This window comes from Poeciliopsis prolifica, unplaced genomic scaffold (assembly GCF_027474105.1).
Source record: "Poeciliopsis prolifica strain line A6 unplaced genomic scaffold, Auburn_PproV2 SCAFFOLD023, whole genome shotgun sequence".
In the NCBI taxonomy this organism is placed as follows: Eukaryota; Metazoa; Chordata; class Actinopteri; order Cyprinodontiformes; family Poeciliidae; genus Poeciliopsis; species Poeciliopsis prolifica.
Window position 1 is genome coordinate 2,661,773 of NW_026562398.1, and position 21,227 is coordinate 2,682,999.

The following is a 21,227-nucleotide window of genomic DNA, read 5'->3' on the forward strand; positions in this document are numbered from 1 at the left end:
GTTCTCTACCTCTAAGAAATAAATGATGAATTTATTTTTGTTTTTTATTTTTGTATTTTTGTTTTTCACAAAAATACAGCCATTTTGATTTTTTAATGTCTACATGGAAAATCTAGACTAAAAAAAAGAAAATCAATGGTTATTGTAGCCTAATTCTTCTCCAGAGCTCCTAAAGCTATTTAGCTGTTTGGAAGCAATATATTGCCAAAAATTTGCATGAAAATGTATTTTATCCAACCTCTGTCTACTTCTGCCCTAAAACAGACCTTCTTTCTAGGTTAGTCATTTCATTGTGCTGACAAAAATCAACTTGGTATAGAATAGCCCAAAAATTAGCTTATAATAATAGTCACTCACCTCGCACCCCAGCAGATAGAATCCAGGTTACTTGTTGTATCACACCAGTAATCCTGACTGCTAACTCTTAAGGGGTAAAACGCTTTATATGGCTTTATAAGAGTTTGATGTTAAATCATAGCAGTCAGTGTTGTTGGCATGCCAGTGGTTTTATTAAATTCACTAGGCTGGGCCATAAATACTTCCTAAGCTGGAGGATATTAATCTTTTAATGTTTGCTTTCTGGGAGTGCTTTTTTCCAATATTGGTGCTCTTATTACTACTGAAATCTTTATTTTTCAGTGCAAGTGCTTTTACAAAGATGCCTATGTTTCATTCGGTTTTTATTTTCATTTGTAAACTATCGGCATCAATGTCAGTTCATTCAGAGTTAAACTCCATTTTAAGGTGAATGAGGATTTAGCTTCAACTTAGCTAGCAAAACACTTAGAAGTACTCTAGAAAAACACTGAGAATTACTGAACTTTTAATCCAGATCCAAGTATTAGGCAGCTGGGGAGTGTGGCTGGTTTCTAAATATTTGGCTTAAAGCAACTCTTTATGTATTTAATCACTCAACTTAAGGAACTGCTCCAGCTCTGTCAACAGGACAATGTTTTTATGGGCTGTATTAACAAAACTTTCAGACAGTGCTTAGAATGTTTTTATTTTAAAGTACTAAAGATTATTTTTAAGTGATGAAAGCAAAATGAATCAGAACAAGATGATTTTTCACTACAAAATTAAAGAATTATATTTGAAAGATGGAGATAAAACAAATAGGAAAGAAGCCAAAGAAGCATAATAATGTGAAAATTATGATCATGTAATGCTAAGTGATTTTTCTTCTCCACTTAGATGTTCTTGTTTAAGCATGATGTTAGGTATTTTACTCACAAGGCACAGCATGGCGGTACAAATTGGCACGGATAGTCTTCTGCAACTCATGGTCAGGTGACGTTTTCTGAAACCTCAAGCTCAAGAAGTGCTTCAGATCCTTGTTGAGCTTATGACCTGGAAAAGGGAATCATAAAAAACAACTGAAGTTACAAATAAAACAACTTTAATTAAGAAGGTAATTTTATTTTGCCAAACGTTTACAGCAATGGACTGTAATTATACAGTTAGATTTTTTTAACTGCGAGTGTCTGTAAGCAATTCCCTGTTCTTTGAACGTTTTGCACAAGTGCAAATAATTAAACTTTTTTTTTTTAAGTCTGTACCATGTATGCTGTAATTCTTACAATATTAAACATTAAGATTAAAGTCATAAAGATTTATGACTTTAGGAAAACAGAGCAGAACAAACAAAAATTCTGAATATGTGTCATTACTAAGATCCCAGATAAAAAATAAATAAATACAAAAAAATATCAAAAGAAACAATAACAAGCTTCACATCAATAAGACACGCAGTATCCAACAGGATGGTTCACTCACTGGAACAGGTTGCAGCAACTCACTAAAGGTTACTCTGATTGGATGAAATTGCACAGCACACCCAGAATGTATCCAATCATATGTGTGTTTGCTGCTGACTGAGTTTGAACAGAGCTCTGGTGCTCACAATGGGGCCAGATGGCCAGAGCTCGCTCTCACGCCAGGGTCTCATTTAGGACCATTTAATGATCTCCAAATATATCACCAGGTCTGCCAGAGCTGGCAGACAGTTTTTGGGGGAGGTGCCATGTCCCCTTGTCGGCCTCGGATCCCAGCAGAAGAGTTTCCCCTGGTTTCTGTGCTTCAGGATAACAGTCTGCTCAGCTTCCTCATTGGAAGGTTAGTGATGATTTTCCATTTTCTGAAGTTCTCTTATCAAAAGAAAAATTGCATAACAGAAGAATCTGTGCTTCTGTTTATAAATTTTTCTGCATTACAACCTTGAATCTATTTCAAGTGGTATTTCAATGGTATTTCATATAATTTTGTGCTACAAAGTAGCACAAAATTATGGGGGACAATGACATTTCCATACAAATAAGTCTGAAAATTGTGCTCTGTATTTATAATATTGTATATCTCCCCAAATCTATTTATTGGACAGATTTTGATTTTACATACTTACTTTCTTGCTTCCTTCACTAAGATGAACACAGTAAATTTTTGTAAACAACTAAGAAAAAATATGCACTCATAGAGCAGGATGCAGCAATGCTCTGTAGCACAGAAAGCACTTAACCTGGTATGGGTTGGCAACAGAAGTGAACCAGTAATGAAGACAAAAGTCATTCAGTTAACTGGTGATAAATGTAAGAAACGCTAGCTAGTTAGCCAGGGCACCAGCTTGTTACTAGTATCCTCGGCCACCTTGAAGTCTCAAACTTTTACATGACAGAAATATCCAGGAAGAAAAAAAAACACCAATATAGAATATAGCAGATTATATAGTGCTGGCCACCAGAGTGTAAACAATAATACAATTTTGGAAGAGATTTAGCTCAAGGATATTATTGTCAAACTCAAATCTCCTCCTGCTTTGAAATATTTCTTCCCAGATGTCGAGACACTGCTTGGTATTCTACATTGCTACATTTTTCTATTCCTAAACACACTCTCTAACACACACACACACACACACACACACACACACCCATACAGCCCACTGTGTGTAATTCAGTGCAAGCAAAGCACAGTCAGGTAATTGTTACCTAGCAACCAGCCAGTGCTGACGACCATGATTACGGTCCCTGCTAGGCAAGCAGAAGTCAAATAAAGGAAAAAACAGATACAACAGCACTCCCTTTCGTTCCCTTTCACTCTTTACTGCAAAGACACACACAGTCACACACTTAATTAACATAAACATTTCTGTTATGTTTCTATAAATGCATTCTCTGATACTTCCTTTTGATTACACCCACACACAAGTAAGGATAAAATATGTGACTAATATGTTAGCATTTGTACTCATCTTCTTGACAGATTTGCTGGCTCAGACAATTTCCCAGAGATAAAGACCCTTGTCGGGAACGACCCCCCTCCTGCAAGCACGTAGAGTAAGCATTGACTGGGCCGCCCAGGTGTCATGCTCCATCAATGAGAAAGTCATCAAATATTCAATACGTATGTCGATTAGGACTGTGGGGATCACGTAATACAATCACCCCACTGTGTTGCGACTTTGCTTTTTTTTTTTTTGGTTGTGAAGACAAAGGCTTATGTAAAATCTGATCCATTTTAATTGCTCTTAGATATGCCTGAAGATTAGTTTTAATTTGTAGTTATTATAACTACACTTTACAAAAACTCCACCAGAATCTTATATGACACAGTCAGAACCAAAGAAATTCATAGCAATATGATCATCTGTTTTCTATGTCCATCTGTGACGATCCTGTTCCTGATATATATGATAGTTTCTATTGATCTTCCCAAGAGGAATACTTGATGGCTAAAAGTGCCAGTTCAGCTGTTCAAAGAATTATGTGCCATTGTATGAACCTTGTGAATCTCCAGCTTTTATACCGCTTAGGGAGATGGTGGATTTTGTGTCTTGGGGATTAAAGTATTTTGATGTGAAATATGTGAATGAGAAGCAGAATGAGCACAATGTCTTGTGAAGACACTACTGGCTACAGTGCCATTACCCACAGCAAAATAAGTACTGTTCCAACATGAAAAGAGAACCGACCCAGAGAGGAAGAAAACATTACTTCAAAACCAATGTAAAAAAGGAAGATTACGGCTTGTAAAGGCATAGAAAGAGAAAGACATAAAATATATAGTATTATTGGGAAAGAAGTTAAAGAATTGGAAAAATGTGGTCATCTAAATAGACAACAGTGGTCTGAAGTCAACAAAGAGGGTTTTATATGTAAACTTCTAGCTTAGTCCTGACACAGAACCCTGAGGGACTTCACTTGACAGGCTGATAGAATCTGACATGATCGGGTTGGCATGAACACTGAAGGCTTTGTTTGAAAGGTAAGACATACAGCATTGAAAAGATGACCTAGATATCCTAATTAGATTTTGCAGCCTACTTAATAAGGCATTTTGATCGACACTGTCAGAACTGAGGTGCAATCTTACAAAAGACTGCAGCCATCAATATCACTTGATACTCTATGCGGAGGAGTTTAGGATAATCTTATCTGAAAATGATGGTCAAATAGCTAAGTTGTAGTATCAGACGTGAAGAAAAGTGATGGTGAAATGTTTTTGACATATTTTCCCATGTTTCTGAAAAGCAAGGCAGATACACAACCATGTAATAAACGTAAATAAGAGACTGGTGGGTAATTTCAATATGCTATGTTGAATGAGCAAGCAAAAAAAAAAGACACTTGTTAAAGTGGAATAGCCATGTTTCACATTTTTGGTATTGGCAAGTAGAACAATAGAATGGCAACAGAAAATAGAAAAATACAACGTTCAATTTCTAGGTTTGATCTTTTAGTCAATATTTTTTTTTAAAGTTTATCTTCAAACATAATATTCCAAAAGAAGAATGATGTGAAAGCTGATAAAGACTCGTCTATGTCCTCATAAACAATACTTTATAATGGACAATGAACCAAAAATTCTAAAATTTCTCCATCAGAAGGCTGTAATGCACCATAGATGTTAATGCATTGTGAGATGATTCCTAAGAACTATTTGCAGCAAGCTGGTGAAATACTGCATGTGGCAGGGATTGGTGCTTTTCAGGCTTGATGATGCAGAATGGAGCTGTGCGAGGATGTGAGGCCGCTGTCCTCTTACAGATATACATGATGAGAGAGAAAGAGAGAGAGGCATGGATTTAACCCAAATAGGAGTGGATTATACACATCCTCCATGCTTCCAGTCAGCATTACATAACCTTAAATCTAGTTATGCATCCTTTTCTCATTTTAGAAGAGGGGTTGGAGGGAGCTGAGTGCAATCAAACCTCTGAACACAAACAGTTACACATTTCCTCCCACATAAACATGCACAAAACATATCCATGTGATTGAAGCTGTGGCTTTAATTGGATGGAATTTCATAATGGTGGACAAAACTGACATTTTGACAGGATTTAAACAACAAAAAAGGTGATTAGAAAGCAAGAGAGCTCCAGCATATGTGAGTCGCTGCCTCAAACATCAGCAGCTGCAGTCTGTAGTCCCACACAGCAGCTGTTTTCAAGTCATCGCTGCTGCCTGTCCATCATGACTCGAGAAATAAACCTTCATATGGCTGTATGTAAAGGAAACAGCTTAAACAGAAGTGGCTTTCATTTTGGGAAACGTCCACATCTACGTGTGCTTCCTGTGTGCGTGTGCTTAGTGTGTGTGAAACTCTTTTCAGCTGCTAATTGGGATTCTTCTGCCGTCCTCAAGCTCAACACTGCCCTCTGTGTCTTTAAGCCTCATGACTGAGAGCTCTGCTTCATGTAGACGAGTATCTATGGCAACACAGAGTCAGCCAATGACTGTCTCAAGCTGTGTGGTCATAATTGTGTGCTGCCCCCTAGTGGCTGAGTTCACTGTTAATTCAAAACCTAAACTTTCTTTGAATGAAATGACAAGAAAGATGGATTTGCTCGGAGTACATGTGAAAATAAAATATTGCTTTAAGATGGCCGTGAAAGTGTTTAATTAATTTTTTGGGGATTTACTTTTTAATAATTTTGATGAAAATATAATCTGCATCTCAACAAATATGAATATTTATTTTATTTTAGTAATTTAATTCATAAAGTAAAAATCATAGAATATTTTGATTCATTGCACACAGAGTAATATATTTAATTAAATGTTAATTTTAATGGCTTAAAGCTAAAGAAAAATAAAATTGGGTTTCTTCAAAAATGCTGTTGCAAATATTGTAAGATCAATAAAGGACAATTTTAAACCCAGAAATATTAAATTTTTTGTGGCTTGACGAATTGACAGTTGTCCAGCAGACAGTAGGAGGGTAGGAGGGTAACACACAGAAGGTTACTGTAGAAGCTGCTGGTTTTTCACAGAATGCTGAATCCAAGCAAAAAAAAAAAGTGTGGTAGAAAAAGTTTCACAAGTAACTGCAGCAATGAAAGGGGTCATGAAGCAAAGCCTTTGTAAGAGGTTGATGGAGCTCCACAAGGCGTGGACTGCAGGTGGAGTCAGTGATTCAATAGCTGCTATACAGACATATTAATAACTCACTCTGTTAACGCCTTTTTGTTCAGCAGTGTTCTCTAACAAACCTCCAAGGCCTTTACAGAATATTTAATCATAGTGATTAAATATATATGGACACAATTTATTTCTTAGGTGACATTTGAAATGTATTTTATTTAGGACCATGATTGTTAAGGTTTCCTAGAGAACTTTGAAATCTTGTTTCTTGTGGCTGGAAGAAAGAAGAGTCATTTTCCTTTTCCTTTTCGTGTTTGTGAGTTCTTACAGTCTGTTCTTGACACATTATCGTAGCATACCATGGATTCTACAAATGGATCAAATCTCTATTCAAGACCTTCCATAAGGTCAACTTCAAATGCTTTCTTCACATTTCAGATTTTCCATTTAAAAAAGTGTTATAAGGAATGTATTCCTTGCACATATTTTGTTTCATAGATTTATTTTTTTTTATTTGTCAAATTTGTTGTCACATTCACTTTCCTGTCTTTGACCTTCCCGACTGCCAGGTCTGGCACAGACTAGACCCTGGTTCAAATATTTGTAAAATCAAAATTCAACCAGAATGTAAAGGCACAGATATTTCACAAGACTGTCAGTCATCACTTTCTGATTAGGCGGACTCCTCAGTGTCTGCGTCCTTCAGTCTGTGAGGGGCTTTGGCACAGTAGGCTTATTTCACATTAAAATCAAAGCTTTTCTGTCACAGTTCACATATAAAACAAAACTTACCAAATCTCGTGTTCAAAGTTCCAAATAAGGACAAATTTTCAGAACGAGTGGTGAACAATCCCTTTTACTATATTTGTTTACTTTCCCAATAAGTTACTCAAATTTTTGACAAGGAAGAATAAAAAGAACATTCATTTTGTAAGAAGTTTTAACTGAAATTTGATTTACTTAATTTTTATGTCAGAATTTCCTTTCACTGTTTGTCAATTAATTTTCACAGCAGATTCGAGGACATTTTAAATTTTTCTGCATTTAATGAAAAAAAAATTCAGATTTATTTAGAATTTAATTGAATAAAATGATAAAACATGATGATAATAAAAACTTATTTAGATTTACTTAACCTAGTTCTCAATCAAAAATCATGAAGGAATCAATCATGTAAGTTTAGATCAATCTTTAAATAATACAAATAGTCAATTTATTCTTGCATAGTTATTTTGTTCTAATTCTGGTCATCTATGCTCAGAGTATTTTAGCTATTTTTTGAGGCTAGCCTTTCAAATCTAAACATTTATTTTTGACTATTAATTTAATTGCCTATAGTTTTCTTTTTTCCTTTTTGCAGCATACTCATTTTATATAACAACAAGCTTAACCCTCACTACTGTTCGAGGACAAATGTATATATATGAGCTCAAACCGAGAACAAAGAAAAGGAATTTCCTTCAGGGGACAAATAATATTGTATTTCCTTGGGCTGGTTTCAAATAATAGGAACCGAGAAGGAACTGGAAATGCTGGTTCTTAAAACAGTAAATTCCATTGTTTCTACAGCTTCCTTTGGTTCTCATGCAGGACATCCTGTCAGTCTGCATGGAAACACTACAGTTACAGATGAGAGCATTTAACTCTGCATTATCTAGTAATGTAAGGAGGGGCCGTCTGAGAGAGGTGAAGATCAAGATGGAGGCAGGAGGTGATTTAATCAAAAGCTGCTGTTCTCCCTGAAAGGCTTCACTCTGCACTCTCAGGCTGACAAAGTAGCTACAATCTCCTGCTATTACACAGCCATTACTCAAACTGAGAGATTTTGTGACAGCTGATATAAGATATAACAGTAATGATATTAAGCATGGTGCTTACTTATGTCAATTATAAATTAAATCTCTGTGTTTCTGTTAAACACACAGACCTAGGCACATACAAATTGTAGATAGACGAGTGGTGTGTTTAGCATCACCTGCACACGCTCACCTCTAGCAGGCGCTGTCTTTGCTACTGTTTTAGAGCCCTGCAATCAGAGTTGAAATAATCACAGAGTGCCTCAGTATAAAGCTCTGGACCACATCTCTCCTGTCTCCTGCTATAATTACCTCTATGCAGCCACACCCAGAATGCCTTTTATGTTTTCACTGAGATCCCTCTTCAGCATTAGGTTGGGCTGCATATAAAAAATAGGCACGTTATCGTCTGACATGCTGGTGTTCAGCAAAACTGAAAATTTCTTCTGCTCAAAATTGAAAATTAGCATACATTTGATGTTACTTCAAACAAAAATAAACATGAAATTGAAGTTTTATAATCACAGAAAGGTTTGTACTTTAAAAGGACAATTATCATCATGTTTCAAAGCAAATTAAGTATGAAACCGAGTTGGTGTTTTTGTTCTTCAAAGTGAACAAGCAGTTTCCAAATACATTTTTTGACACAAAAGGAGTCTTCTGAGTAACACTCTCAAATTCTGAAATGTATTTCCATAGATGGATGAACACATAGCATCTGTAACAGCACCATCTTGAATCCACCCACTGTCTATGATTGTAAACACAGAATGGATGACACACACCTTTTTAATTGAACGGATGTGTCGCCACTTTTGGGTGACACAGAAAAGATTAAATGAGCATTTTTACTAGGAAGAACATCTGTGCAGTGAAAGTGGAGAACTACTGTGGATGTAAACAATTTCAAAAAGGATATATTTTATTCAGATTCATAAGGCTGCTAAGATTCGGTACAAGACTGTTTGAAAACATTTTATATGTATAATGTAATAGTCAATAATAATTTGGGAGGGAAAGTATTTCTAAACTGATCATGTTAGTCCAAAAGAAGTAGTAGTGAAAACATCAAAATACATACAGAAAAAAATATATAAAGCCACAACTTAAATTGAATATAAAGTAAAACAAGTAGTAACCCTTAAAGCTTTAAAGTGTATGGATAGTATCTAAACTTCATATCTCTTGAAAACAAGAAATACAATTTTGCAAAGACCTGAAGCAGCACCTGAGGGATGAATCTTTGTCAAACTAATCCATTTACTGCTCAGTGATATTTGAGATTACCTCGACAAAAGAGACAATTGAAAATTGAAGTTTTCTACTTTCAATTTTGAAGGTAGAAAACTGTGCATGACAAATCAGGAATTCCTGGGCTAAAAATGTTGTCTGTACTTTGAAGACATGATACTTTACAATTGAAGATGAAAAAGAAACTGCTGTATTTGACACATCCTCTTTTATTTTTAACAGATTATGAACGTTTCTGGTTACAGTGGCATGTTCAGGACAGTTCTGACCCGGTTTTGCTGTGCTGCTTAGTCAGTGTCAGCAAAGCATGATGGGAAAACATGTTTGATGGAAGACTCACAGACAATAGCATCACCAGACAGACAGAAGCATACACAAAGGCAAGCGGAGGAAGTATGTTTCGCTCCAGTGCGCCGCATCTGTTCATTGCTAAATATATCCAAAAGGAACCCAGGCTGTACAATCTCTTTTCTCTGTGTTGCAAGCTGACTAGGCCAAATGTTAAAGGAAGAAAAAAGAAGGCAAGAACAAAGAAGGCTAGTGCAGTTTTTAAAGACTTGAAGAACCAAAGCAAGCCTCTAAGTTGAATCATTTGGAAGTCATCCTAAACAAACAGACAGAAATTAAACCAGACAAGAAAAGGAAACATTTGTATCCAAAACAGCAATGCCAAACTCAATGTCTTCCTAATACTGCAAATGGATCTGAATTTATAGCCTCTGGTGTCATTTTAAAAAGTGTGAAAAAACAGTTCTTGCGCCATGTTTCCACAGAAAACGCAAACAAAGACCTATTTTTACAGTCTCCATTGTACTAATTTTTCTCCCAGGGTCAACATGTGCAGGAACACTGATGCTTCCAGCAAGCTGAATCCTTCCTGTCACTGATGGAAAACATAGAGCTACAGTGATGCATGAGAGTGCCATCATTTTTAACTGGCTGCCTCTGTTAAATGTCACTCCCTGCCTGGCTGTCACACAGAAAAGGCCCTTCTGTCATTAAAGCACTCCTTTTCAGAGGTTCCAACGTCCACAAGCAATTGGAAGAAGAGATTCACCTCCCCCTACTCAAGCAATTCTTCTCTATGGAAAAACGTCTACCTTAGGCTTTAAAGTGTCGTCACCAGCTAGCTAATATGATGAAACACAATAAAGACACAAGACATGATCATTATCCCATTATGGTTGAGCTATGGTTCATATGCATTTGGATGAAGGATGGAAAAGGAAGCATAGGTCCACAGGGGACACTAATTGTGGGTTGTGATCGAAGAAGATCTGAATGATGTTAATGCAACTCGCAAACAAACCAGCGGAGTTAAAAGACCAGTTTAGTGGTAGTGCATATCTGAGGCCTGTCTGTTGTTAAAACTATAATAACAGGATATGGAACACCACGGTTAGGTAGACGATTGAAACATGAAGCCATCCATCAGATATAAAGAGTTGTGTGCAAGGAGAGAGCTAACAAACAAGAGACTAAAAGGGGAATTTATTAAATCAACCTGTCATGTGAAGAGCCTTAGCATGCTGCCTAATAGAAGTTGAAATTGAATTTTGTCTCAAGAAAAAGCATTATTTATAATGCCAACTAAGCATTATTGTTGTAAATAAAAAGCCAAAACTTTTGGGCAGAAAGAGATGGTAATTTCTATGCATTTCCATACAGTTTAAAAGAAATGGAGCACAGACAGATGGAACAAAAATGCAAATGTGATTCAGTAACAGTGAAGCCCACATCTCAGTTTTCATCAAAACTGACTGCGGGTAGAGTGAAAACACAATACACCGACATCTGGAAAGCAACATAGAGAACATTGGAGAGAGAATCATAAAAAGCCAGAGTTTTATTGAGTACAGATGCACTAATCAGAGTTAGGGTGTATCCTGCATCTTGACCAAAGACTGTCAAACAAATGGTAAACAATCATACAGTATATTCAATGTAGTTAAAATACATCTTGGGCAGGCGACATGTTGTCTTATCTGCCCAAGCTCTGTTGAGAAACTACTTTCAAATATTTACTAAATCCCTAACAGGAGCCATTTCAACTTCACATGGATCCTCAGTTTCAGACTTAAGATTAATACACAAGAATATACTGTCTATTCACATTCCTATGATGAACCCATGAAAAGCAATCATCAGCTTAAAATATCTGTTCTTTAAAATGTAGCAGACCACAGATTTTCCTTTGTAGCTTGGAAGACATCCGATATGTCATTAAATGAGGAACACAGGCACAGACCATAAGAGGAGAAAGAACAGTGAGGTCATTTAAGAAGAGAAGGGGTCACTATGCTGCTGGAGCACCAATCTGTAATGAGGAGTAGTTGTTACAATAGCATGAAAAATGAGATGAGCTTCTGTCTCTTTGTTTTCTACTTTCTACTTCATCTTTTCTCTAAGAATTACCAAGAACTTTAATAGAAACCTGATCTGTACTTTTCTCCAGATACTCCAATACTCCAGAATCTGGAAACTATTATAAACATTATCATTTTTATTATTCATTTCAGTTTTAGTTATACACATTAGCCCTGTTGGGATCCACAATATACAGTAATTCTCATAAGGGAGTTGTTCAAACAAATGTGGCAAACTGAAGTTGCTGTGTATATGGGACATCAGTATTTACATAGTTTATATAACTGATGCACAACAGTCGAAACAGTGACCCAATAAAAATGTTACTTATTGTAAAATTACACCATACAGACACTATGAATCTGCAAATGAGAACTCACTAATTTCAATGTGTCAAATTGTGTGTGTTTTCTGAAGTATTCAGCCAACAGCATACAAAATTACATATAAAGGGCTTTATATTCCCTTTATATATACATATAAAGGGTGGTTCTTTTGTGTCATTTTTTACATTCTGACACAAAAAAAAAACATGTTTAGATACACTAAGATAAGAAATGCAACAGCAGCTTTAAGATATTTTTGTAGGATTGTACAAAAATATTGTAACCAGAAACATTTACCTTGTGCTATTTTTAATAGTTAATGTTGAAACTGTTATAAACAAGCCACAAGAAAACTGCAAGATGGGAAACAGACTTTTTCACCACACATTCAACACAAAATTAAACCAGAACACCACAGAAGACGTAAACAATCATTGGGAAAATGTTGACAGATTGATACTTTCTGCAAGGGGAATAAGCCACAAAAGGTTATTACTACAGAAGATGGTCAATCACAGAGTTCTCTATGCAAGCATGTTAAAGGGAAATTTTGGGAAAGGAAAAAGACTGATGTTCCTTTTTAGTTGTTTATAACTAAGACTATAAGGAAACTAAACACTGTACCACAAAACTAACAGTAAACCATAGGCATCACAAGACTAAAATACATACCTATGTGTGCAAGAAGTTTAAGAGACAAGTTTCTCTTTTTCAGTTGAATTACTGAAATAAATTAATTTTTCAACTATTTTACATTTTATTGAGATTAACCTGCATACGTGTACAACTAGCACATATGTCAACAAGGCATCTGGCAATTTGAACCGACCCTTAAAGATGGTCACCAGGTTTAGGGAGGATCTGAGCAGTCACAAATTTCACTGTAGTGTGAAATTTGAATCTCTGACCACACTTGTCCAGAGCTGCATGTTTCTGTTGCTTTTTGTGTTATTTTCGTTCTCTTTTTATATGTTTCAATTCTTTTTCCCCATTGGCAACGATTGTTCCCTTGTATTAAAAACATTTTCACTGACAAAAATAACTTATCTTGCAAGATAAGATTCTTGGGATAAAACAAACCAACATCATAGTTAGTTGTTAATTAGATGGTGTAACACAGAAAATTGAAGAAAGCAATAAATCCACTCTGCTAAATCCAATGTGTTTATGTCAGTGAAACCATCTGACGCAAAAGATGCACTATATATTACAAAATTAAAAAAAGGATGCTTTATGCAATTTTTGTTTAGTCTTTACGGAAGATTTATTTTTCATTAAATAATCCCTCTTTCAAGTTTTTCCCTTGTCCTCTGTGTCGTCCCCACTTCCCTAAAAACCCCTACTCCTATCAAAACAGCCAGATGCTGCAAACTTCAGACATAGTATTCAGATAAACAGCTGCAGCTCGAGGTCAGTCCCTCCCCCAAAGAGCCAGAGGCATACAAACAGTCCCATCCCATGTGGTTATGTACTGTATATCAGTTGTAACTCTGACAAACAGCAGAAACAGAGATGTACCTTTCAACATCTTCTAACACTGCCTAAAAATACTTCTTTGCACCTGCCCTTCTTTTAAAAAATCAGTCATCTGGAGATATTTTGGTCAGAATGCTCTATTTGCAGTAACAGAGTAGTGATTAAACACACTGATGTACCATCTACACCCGCAGACTGAATGTCTATATTAAGAACAGGGCTAAATATAAAATACTAGAATTCATTTATGCTCTCTACTTCAGAGAGCTTGATGTGCTTAAGTTGTTTTAGTTTGAGTATGTAAAGGCACAACACAGATATTGAGCCAGTTGACTAAGGTGTGTTTGAAAAGTCAAAACGAACAACAGGAGTGGAAAAAACCATTAGCTTAGCCTTTTATGTCATTCAAAACATTTCTACAGTCAATCTGGTCTTTGTGCTGGGGATTGAAACAAGAAAAAGGAGTTATTTTTTTTCATGAACACAAAAATAATAATTAAGGCTGCACAACATGGCTGGACAAAATCTGACGGCAGCAGAGACTCAAATTGGACACACACAAAAAAAAACTTGCCAAAATGCTAAAAGTCACAGAGAGATGGAAGCAATGATGAGAAAGAGAAGAAAATTTATGTATCATGACTGATATTGCAATACCAACACTATCGCCATCACAATGTTTTCTAATGTTATGCAGCTTTTACATTCTTTTTGAACCTGTATAAAATTCTTACATTTACCAGATTCAACCTAAAACTGGACAAGGTTATTACCTCAAAGCTGTTGTGAAGTGTGGCTCTGTGTTCAAACAGAACTAAAATATGTAATAGTGTCAAAAAAGAACCAGTAAAACATCAGTTAACAAGTAACTATCCTCTGGGTGATCCTTGCTAAGATACTAAACACATGGATTTTGCTGATAGATGCATTCTTTATATTTCTTCTGTATTCGAAAATACATAGATGCATGTTTGACTGAAACAGCTGCAAAAAGCTGCTGGTCTTTAAACCTCCTTACACCACCTCAGTCATTCAGTGCTGGGATCTTCTTTCCTTAGACACTGTGGCTAATTGAGAACACCAGAAATGGAGCAGACTTCAAATATCTTAGTGACAAGAATAACAAATGGGAAAGGTGGTTCCTGCAAAGCTGCTTTGATTTAGATAAGGCTTTCTTCCATCTGACGAAACCTGCAAATTTATGACCGGGAATAGAGGAGCCAGTGTGGGCACTGGGACAAATCCCTAACACATTGTCACATAGAATCAATAAGGGTGTTTGACTATTTGTCTTCACCTGTTCAGTCATCAGTCCTGTGGCGAAATTTCCCTTTTTCACCAAGTTTGTATATACCTATCTATCTCTAGATAGATAGATAGATAGATAGATAGATAGATAGATAGATAGATAGATAGATAGATAGATAGATAGATAGATAGATAGATAGATAGATAGATAGATAGATAGATAGATAGATAGATAGATAGATAGATAGATAGATAGATAGATAGATAGATAGATAGATAGATAGATAGATAGATAGATAGATAGATAGATAGATAGATAGATAGATAGATAGATAGATAGATAGATAGATAGATAGATAGATAGATAGATAGATAGATAGATAGATAGATAGATAGATAGATAGATAGATAGATAGATAGATAGATAGATAGATAGATAGATAGATAGATAGATAGATAGATAGATAGATAGATAGATAGATAGATAGATAGATAGATAGATAGATAGATAGATAGATAGATAGATAGATAGATAGATAGATAGATAGATAGATAGATAGATAGATAGATAGATAGATAGATAGATAGATAGATAGATAGATAGATAGATAGATAGATAGATAGATAGATAGATAGATAGATAGATAGATAGATAGATAGATAGATAGATAGATAGATAGATAGATAGATAGATAGATAGATAGATAGATAGATAGATAGATAGATAGATAGATAGATAGGTAGGTAGGTAGGTAGGTAGGTAGGTAGGTAGGTAGGTAGGTAGGTAGGTAGGTAGATAGATAGATAGATAGATAGATAGATAGATAGATAGATAGATAGATAGATAGATAGATAGATAGATAGATAGATAGATAGATAGATAGATAGATAGATAGATAGATAGATAGATAGATAGATAGATAGATAGATAGATAGATAGATAGATAGATAGATAGATAGATAGATAGATAGATAGATAGATAGATAGATAGATAGATAGATAGATAGATAGATAGATAGATAGATAGATAGATAGATAGATAGATAGATAGATAGATAGATAGATAGATAGATAGATAGATAGATAGATAGATAGATAGATAGATAGATAGATAGATAGATAGATAGATAGATAGATAGATAGATAGATAGATAGATAGATAGATAGATAGATAGATAGATAGATAGATAGATAGATAGATAGATAGATAGATAGATAGATATTTGTTAGCAGCACTACAAGCGTTACTTACAAAAGGTTTAAAAGAGGATTTATTAAAAAAAACTATTTCAATATACTTGTTAATATAACAAAATAATATATTGGTTTAGAAACAATGCATCAGTTTCAAACTGTAATTGTCGAAAAAACTGATTCTTCATGAAATCAAGAGAATCCGGCACAACCTTGTGCATCATTTTCACAACACTGTTATACAAAAAGACGTCTTCAATCAGAGGCTTTTACAGTCACCGTAATACAGGCTGCTGCAGGAAATCCTTCCTGTCCACAGACTTCAGAATCTACAGCTTTTTGGAGCAAATTGCATAATATGAGTTTCAGCAACATTTCATTTGAATATTTGGCACACTGGTTTAATTCCTCAATTTAAATCAAGTGTGCTGTAATCTGTAATTATGCCTTTTTTCATAATTAAAAACAACACAAACTTCACAAACAAAACAGACCTCAAATGATTAAACAATTCATAATATTTAAAACTCATGGAGTCAGATGTATTCGATTTGCACCAGATGTGGGACTACAAGGAAATGAAAAAGGAGGTAAATTGAATGAGAAAAGATACAAGTCCTAAAAGGTTATCATACAACAGTGAGGGTAACTTAGCTTTGCCATTAACCCTGAGGAAGGAAGAGCTGACCAAGCTAAATAACTGACAATGAAGGTTGTGGGTTTAATAATGGCCTAGCTGTGATGGGAAAACATCCTGATGAGAAGCATCAGTGCAGACAAACATAAAAAACATTATTCTTCACCTGGCCAGACAGGTTACCATAACAACAACTTGATCAAATATCCACCAGACTGAATAAACTTTGTTAGCAACCTGTCAATGCTAACACAATCATTAATTTGAAAAATAGGATTGATTTTTTTTTTCTCTCAGGTCTCCAACTGATTTTATGGTCTTCAATCTGCAGCACTATCTTGCCTGCACTCCAGCACAATCGCTGTTCACTATGCTGCTTTAAACCAGTGGAAGCCCATGTAAGTTATCTGTGAGGTAGACATAAAGTTGAATCCACCATTTATTTTGAGGTGATGTAAAAAAAATGATTTAGTGTTTGTTTTCAGGTAGAGCAAATCAACAGATCATTCACTTTTCCATCTAAATTTTGCTAAAACGTTTTTGTATCACAGTTCTCTTATCCGTTTTTTCACTTCTCAACAAACTAGTCTATTTTCCTTTAAAACTGTTTTAGTCATTAACTCAACACTTCATTCTCTCAGATGATAATGATTATATCCATTGAAAGCAAAGCTCACTAAAACCCTCAATAAAATTTCAAATGTATTCACTGATAGCCTTCTTTTTATTATCCAAAAGGTACACCAATCAGGCATAACATTATGACAGCTGAACTAATTGGCACATATCTTTATCTTGGTAATTGTTATGGTGGTTTTTATTAGGCATCAAGAGGATAGTTTTCAGAATTGGTGTTCAGAAGCAGGAAAAATGGGCCAACATTTAAACAGAACCAAACGAATAGAATAGAAATCCTTTAATATGCTTCACTAAATAACAGCAGGATTGTTATTTGAAATAAACAAGAGATGTAAACACCTATTGAGTATGTTTGGAAAAGGGATGAGTATAATGTCTCGTGGCTGCTGACAAGAAGAATGATCTAAAATGCTTCTTGTTGCATATTAGCTGCAGCAGCCTTTCACTGAAGGAGCTCTGCAGTTCAGCCACAGCGTCATTCATGGGGTGGGTGACATTGTCCAGCAGTGACATTATTTTAGCCAAGCTTCTTCTGTCTCCCGCCACCTGAATTGAGGGATGGCATTCCTGATGAGCTTATCTACCCACTTCCTCTCAGCTGTAGACAAGGTGCTGTTCCAACAACTACACCAACTAAACCAGAAATACAAAAAATGTCTTTAGCAGCACTCAAAATGATCTGCCTTTTGGAGTGCATGGGCTGAATTACAATGTTTAAATGTGAGGAGGGAGGGCTTATCCTTGTGGTTCACACTGAATGGGTCAACAAACTGGGGAGAATCTGATCTGGACACATTTTCTTTTAAACCACATAGATGGCCGAGTATTTTTGCACATATTACCAGGATGTAATATATGGATGTAACATGTGTACCAGATAAATAAACATTGCTGCAGATAATGTACACCCTATCAAGGAAATACTGTTTGTTGAGATGTGGCCTATTCAGCAGAAAGATACGCTCTGGAACAAAGAAATGGTGAGAAACACAGCAACAACTTTGAACCACCACAAACTGAACATATGTGGGACATGCAAGTCAGATCTATGGAGGACACACCTCATTTTACAGAATTTAAAAGGTAACATCTGGCAGCAAATACCACAGCATGTCTTCTGGAAATTAGTGGGGTCCAAATCTTGACAGATCCGGGTGGTTTCAGCAACAAATCAGAGACCGCCCACTGGAATAGAGGAACTCATCGAGTTTTACTTGATCAGTCTATTTAGATAAAATAAATTATTTTTAGCAGTATGGATAGTAATAATATCACAACTCACAAAAATACAACCTGAAACAGAATATTTGCCTCCGTAGTTCACAAGGACAACATGCTTAAAAGTAACAAAAGAAACTGTGGAATATCACAAAGACTTAATTAATTAAAATAATTAAATATATTAACCTACATTTTGTCTCACAACATCATCAACAAACTACTTAATAATATACTATTTCACAACATAGTATGAGTTACAAATATGTACCTATGTTATATAGAAGCAGTCAAAATGGAATGAGGCTTTTTATGGTCATATTAAAAGGTCAGTAGTTAATTCATCTGCACGAGAAATGCTTTAATGTCCCCCTGCACAGTTCTAACCTGAACAGTGTCTACAAATCACAAATCACAGTCTCGGCTTTGTGTACTGGAGCAGATATGACTAACAGTTCTGTGAGGATGTTCCAGAAAAAAGTGCCTCATGTCAGCTCGCATCATGCCCCTAAATTTCATCTCTAACTTTATGTGCATTTATTACAGCATTTCCTCCTCATGATAGACTTTCTCTTCATCCTCTGCTTCCCCGCTATTTTTTTTTTTTTCATAAAGTAAGCTGCAATCCTGCCAGAGAAATGTAGACATTAGAGGCTTTTACAGTCTGAGCAAATTAATCTCTTGCAGCACTGTAGCAACAGCCTGGCAACTCATTAAATATTAACAAGCCATGTCCAATAGAAAGTCTTCACAGCCTCATGCACTTTTAACAGCATGAGTGGTGTGCTGTGTAAGAACAACAAGGAATAAGTTAAAATAAAGTGGGTTTTCTGTAGCACTTACTGCACCACTGAGTGACATTAGCAACAATAACACACTGGCTGAAGCCGAATGTTTTACATACAGTGAGCATGCTTACAGATTAAACAGAAGGCGGTGTGAACATTAGTCTCAGAGCATCAACTAATGATGCATAAAATGTTTTACATACTGTTAGATCCTGCCAGGTTGGGTCAGCCTTACGAGTATCCCATAAATGTTAAGATTTAGAAGCTAAGAGTAAGAGGTCCTTTTGTGAACATTTTATGCTCACATAATGAGAGTAGTCTGATGAAGATTTATCAGTCAAAATTACTTTTAAAAAAATTTTTGAACCTTGTGAAAACACTTCTTTATTTATGATAAGGTGCCTAAAAATCACTACAAAAAAAAAACCCAAACTAAAAATAGAATTATGAATAATGTATAAAAGAGGAAGTCTGTAATGACCTGAAATGTTGTCTCCAGATGTGAGAGTTGCATGACTATTTATATCTGGTGACTTGTGAGTATTCTTAATATTCTTTCAACTCCAAAATATTGCACATGAGAAGTTTAAAGCCTCTGAAATCTGTACTTCCAAGGGCTCACGGGTTCAGAATGTTTCACATGAATAAGTTTGTTGAATATTAGTTTTCAATCAGACAGCTGCAGTTGACCAGAATGTTGCTGCTCACATTCTCAATAAAACTAGGAAAATAGAGGGCATCATTCCAGTTCTAAAGCCCTTCCACTTACTCCCTGTAGCTAAGAGAATAGACTTTAAAGTGTAACTGACCTCTGAATCAACTTTTTTTTATTTTATTTTATTTTACTTATAAACCATCTATTCAGGTTTCTATCTATATGTATACTAGAGATGTATGTTCTGTACAAATTTTGACATTTTTTATGTAAAGTTCTTTAGTTAGCAGTCAAATTCTCCTATTGCTTACAATGGCATGGCTTTATCTCATGCAGTACAGTTTTTTGACACACAGTTTGAGTCTAAAAGCCTTTCAGAAACATCAGAACCCAGTGCAGTTGGAATACGAGCTTGGCCATGCTCAGCTTCACAAATGTGTGAACTATTTGCAATGTGAAGAGAGGTCTTCTCTGCGCAGACTATCAGCGACGATATACTGTAGGATGGATGTTACAACTGACTGTGATGCTTGGGAAGAAGGAGTTCACAGTAGCACTTAACGCCCTTGCTCAGGACTGAGCAGGGCTGCAGTCGAACTGCACAGAGTCGACACCATAAAAGTCCCTACAGACAGAAAGAAAAATAAATAAATAAATCGCTGGATTTCTCAGTTGTTCACAACTTTTATACCGGGGGTTAATTACACTTTAAAATACTTTTGATAGTTTATAAATCAACAAACAGTGATATTTACAGGAACACAAATAGATTAACATTTTAAAATTAAAAATATTTGACCAGTGCTTTTCATACGGAATTGACTTGCATAGTCGTTGCACAACTAAAATAATCCAGCTTCAGGCAAACAAATGCATGTAAACTGTGGTTTAATATTAACCTACACCATCAATTTGTTCCAGTTTCGGGAAAACACACTAAAGCAGTGTTTTCTCAAGCGTTGGTCCTCAGGGCACACTGCCTGTTTTATATGTTTATCTGCTTCTCCACTCCTGATTCAAATGATTGCAATGCAGCAAAACCCTGTTAATCAGTTATGAGGGAAACATCTAAAACATGCAGGCAGGCATTGAAAAATGTGCTTCAAAAATAAGGAAGATCGTTAAGTGACTTATTATAATTGTGTGTAATCAGGAATCTTTGGCTTGTTCTTTTAAAAAAAACAACTATCAATAGATCATTTAGCTATTTCATAAAATCAAGTTCATTCTTATGTTGTAAAACACAAATCTTATTTTTAGTCAAAAAAT

At 35.5% G+C, this 21,227-nt stretch overlaps 2 protein-coding genes across 23 annotated transcripts in view; one reads left to right on the forward strand and one right to left on the reverse strand.

The window, feature by feature from the left end:
* LOC129370231 (membrane-associated guanylate kinase, WW and PDZ domain-containing protein 1-like) overlaps nt 1-21,227 on the reverse strand; it is a 96,365-nt gene that overhangs the window by 67,054 nt on the left and 8,084 nt on the right. For all 22 annotated transcript variants that reach the window (XM_055046054.1, XM_055046046.1, XM_055046045.1 and 19 more), the window contains exon 2: nt 1,234-1,350. In XM_055046054.1, coding sequence (XP_054902029.1) covers nt 1,234-1,350 — 117 coding nt within the window. The remainder of the gene's footprint in view (nt 1-1,233; nt 1,351-21,227) is intronic.
* Nucleotides 1,785-21,227, forward strand: part of ren (renin) — a 50,687-nt gene continuing 31,244 nt past the window's right edge. Inside the window, exon 1 of the mRNA XM_055046062.1 lies at nt 1,785-2,115. Within this exon, the coding sequence (XP_054902037.1) occupies nt 2,024-2,115 (92 nt within the window). The 5' untranslated portion in view covers nt 1,785-2,023. The remainder of the gene's footprint in view (nt 2,116-21,227) is intronic.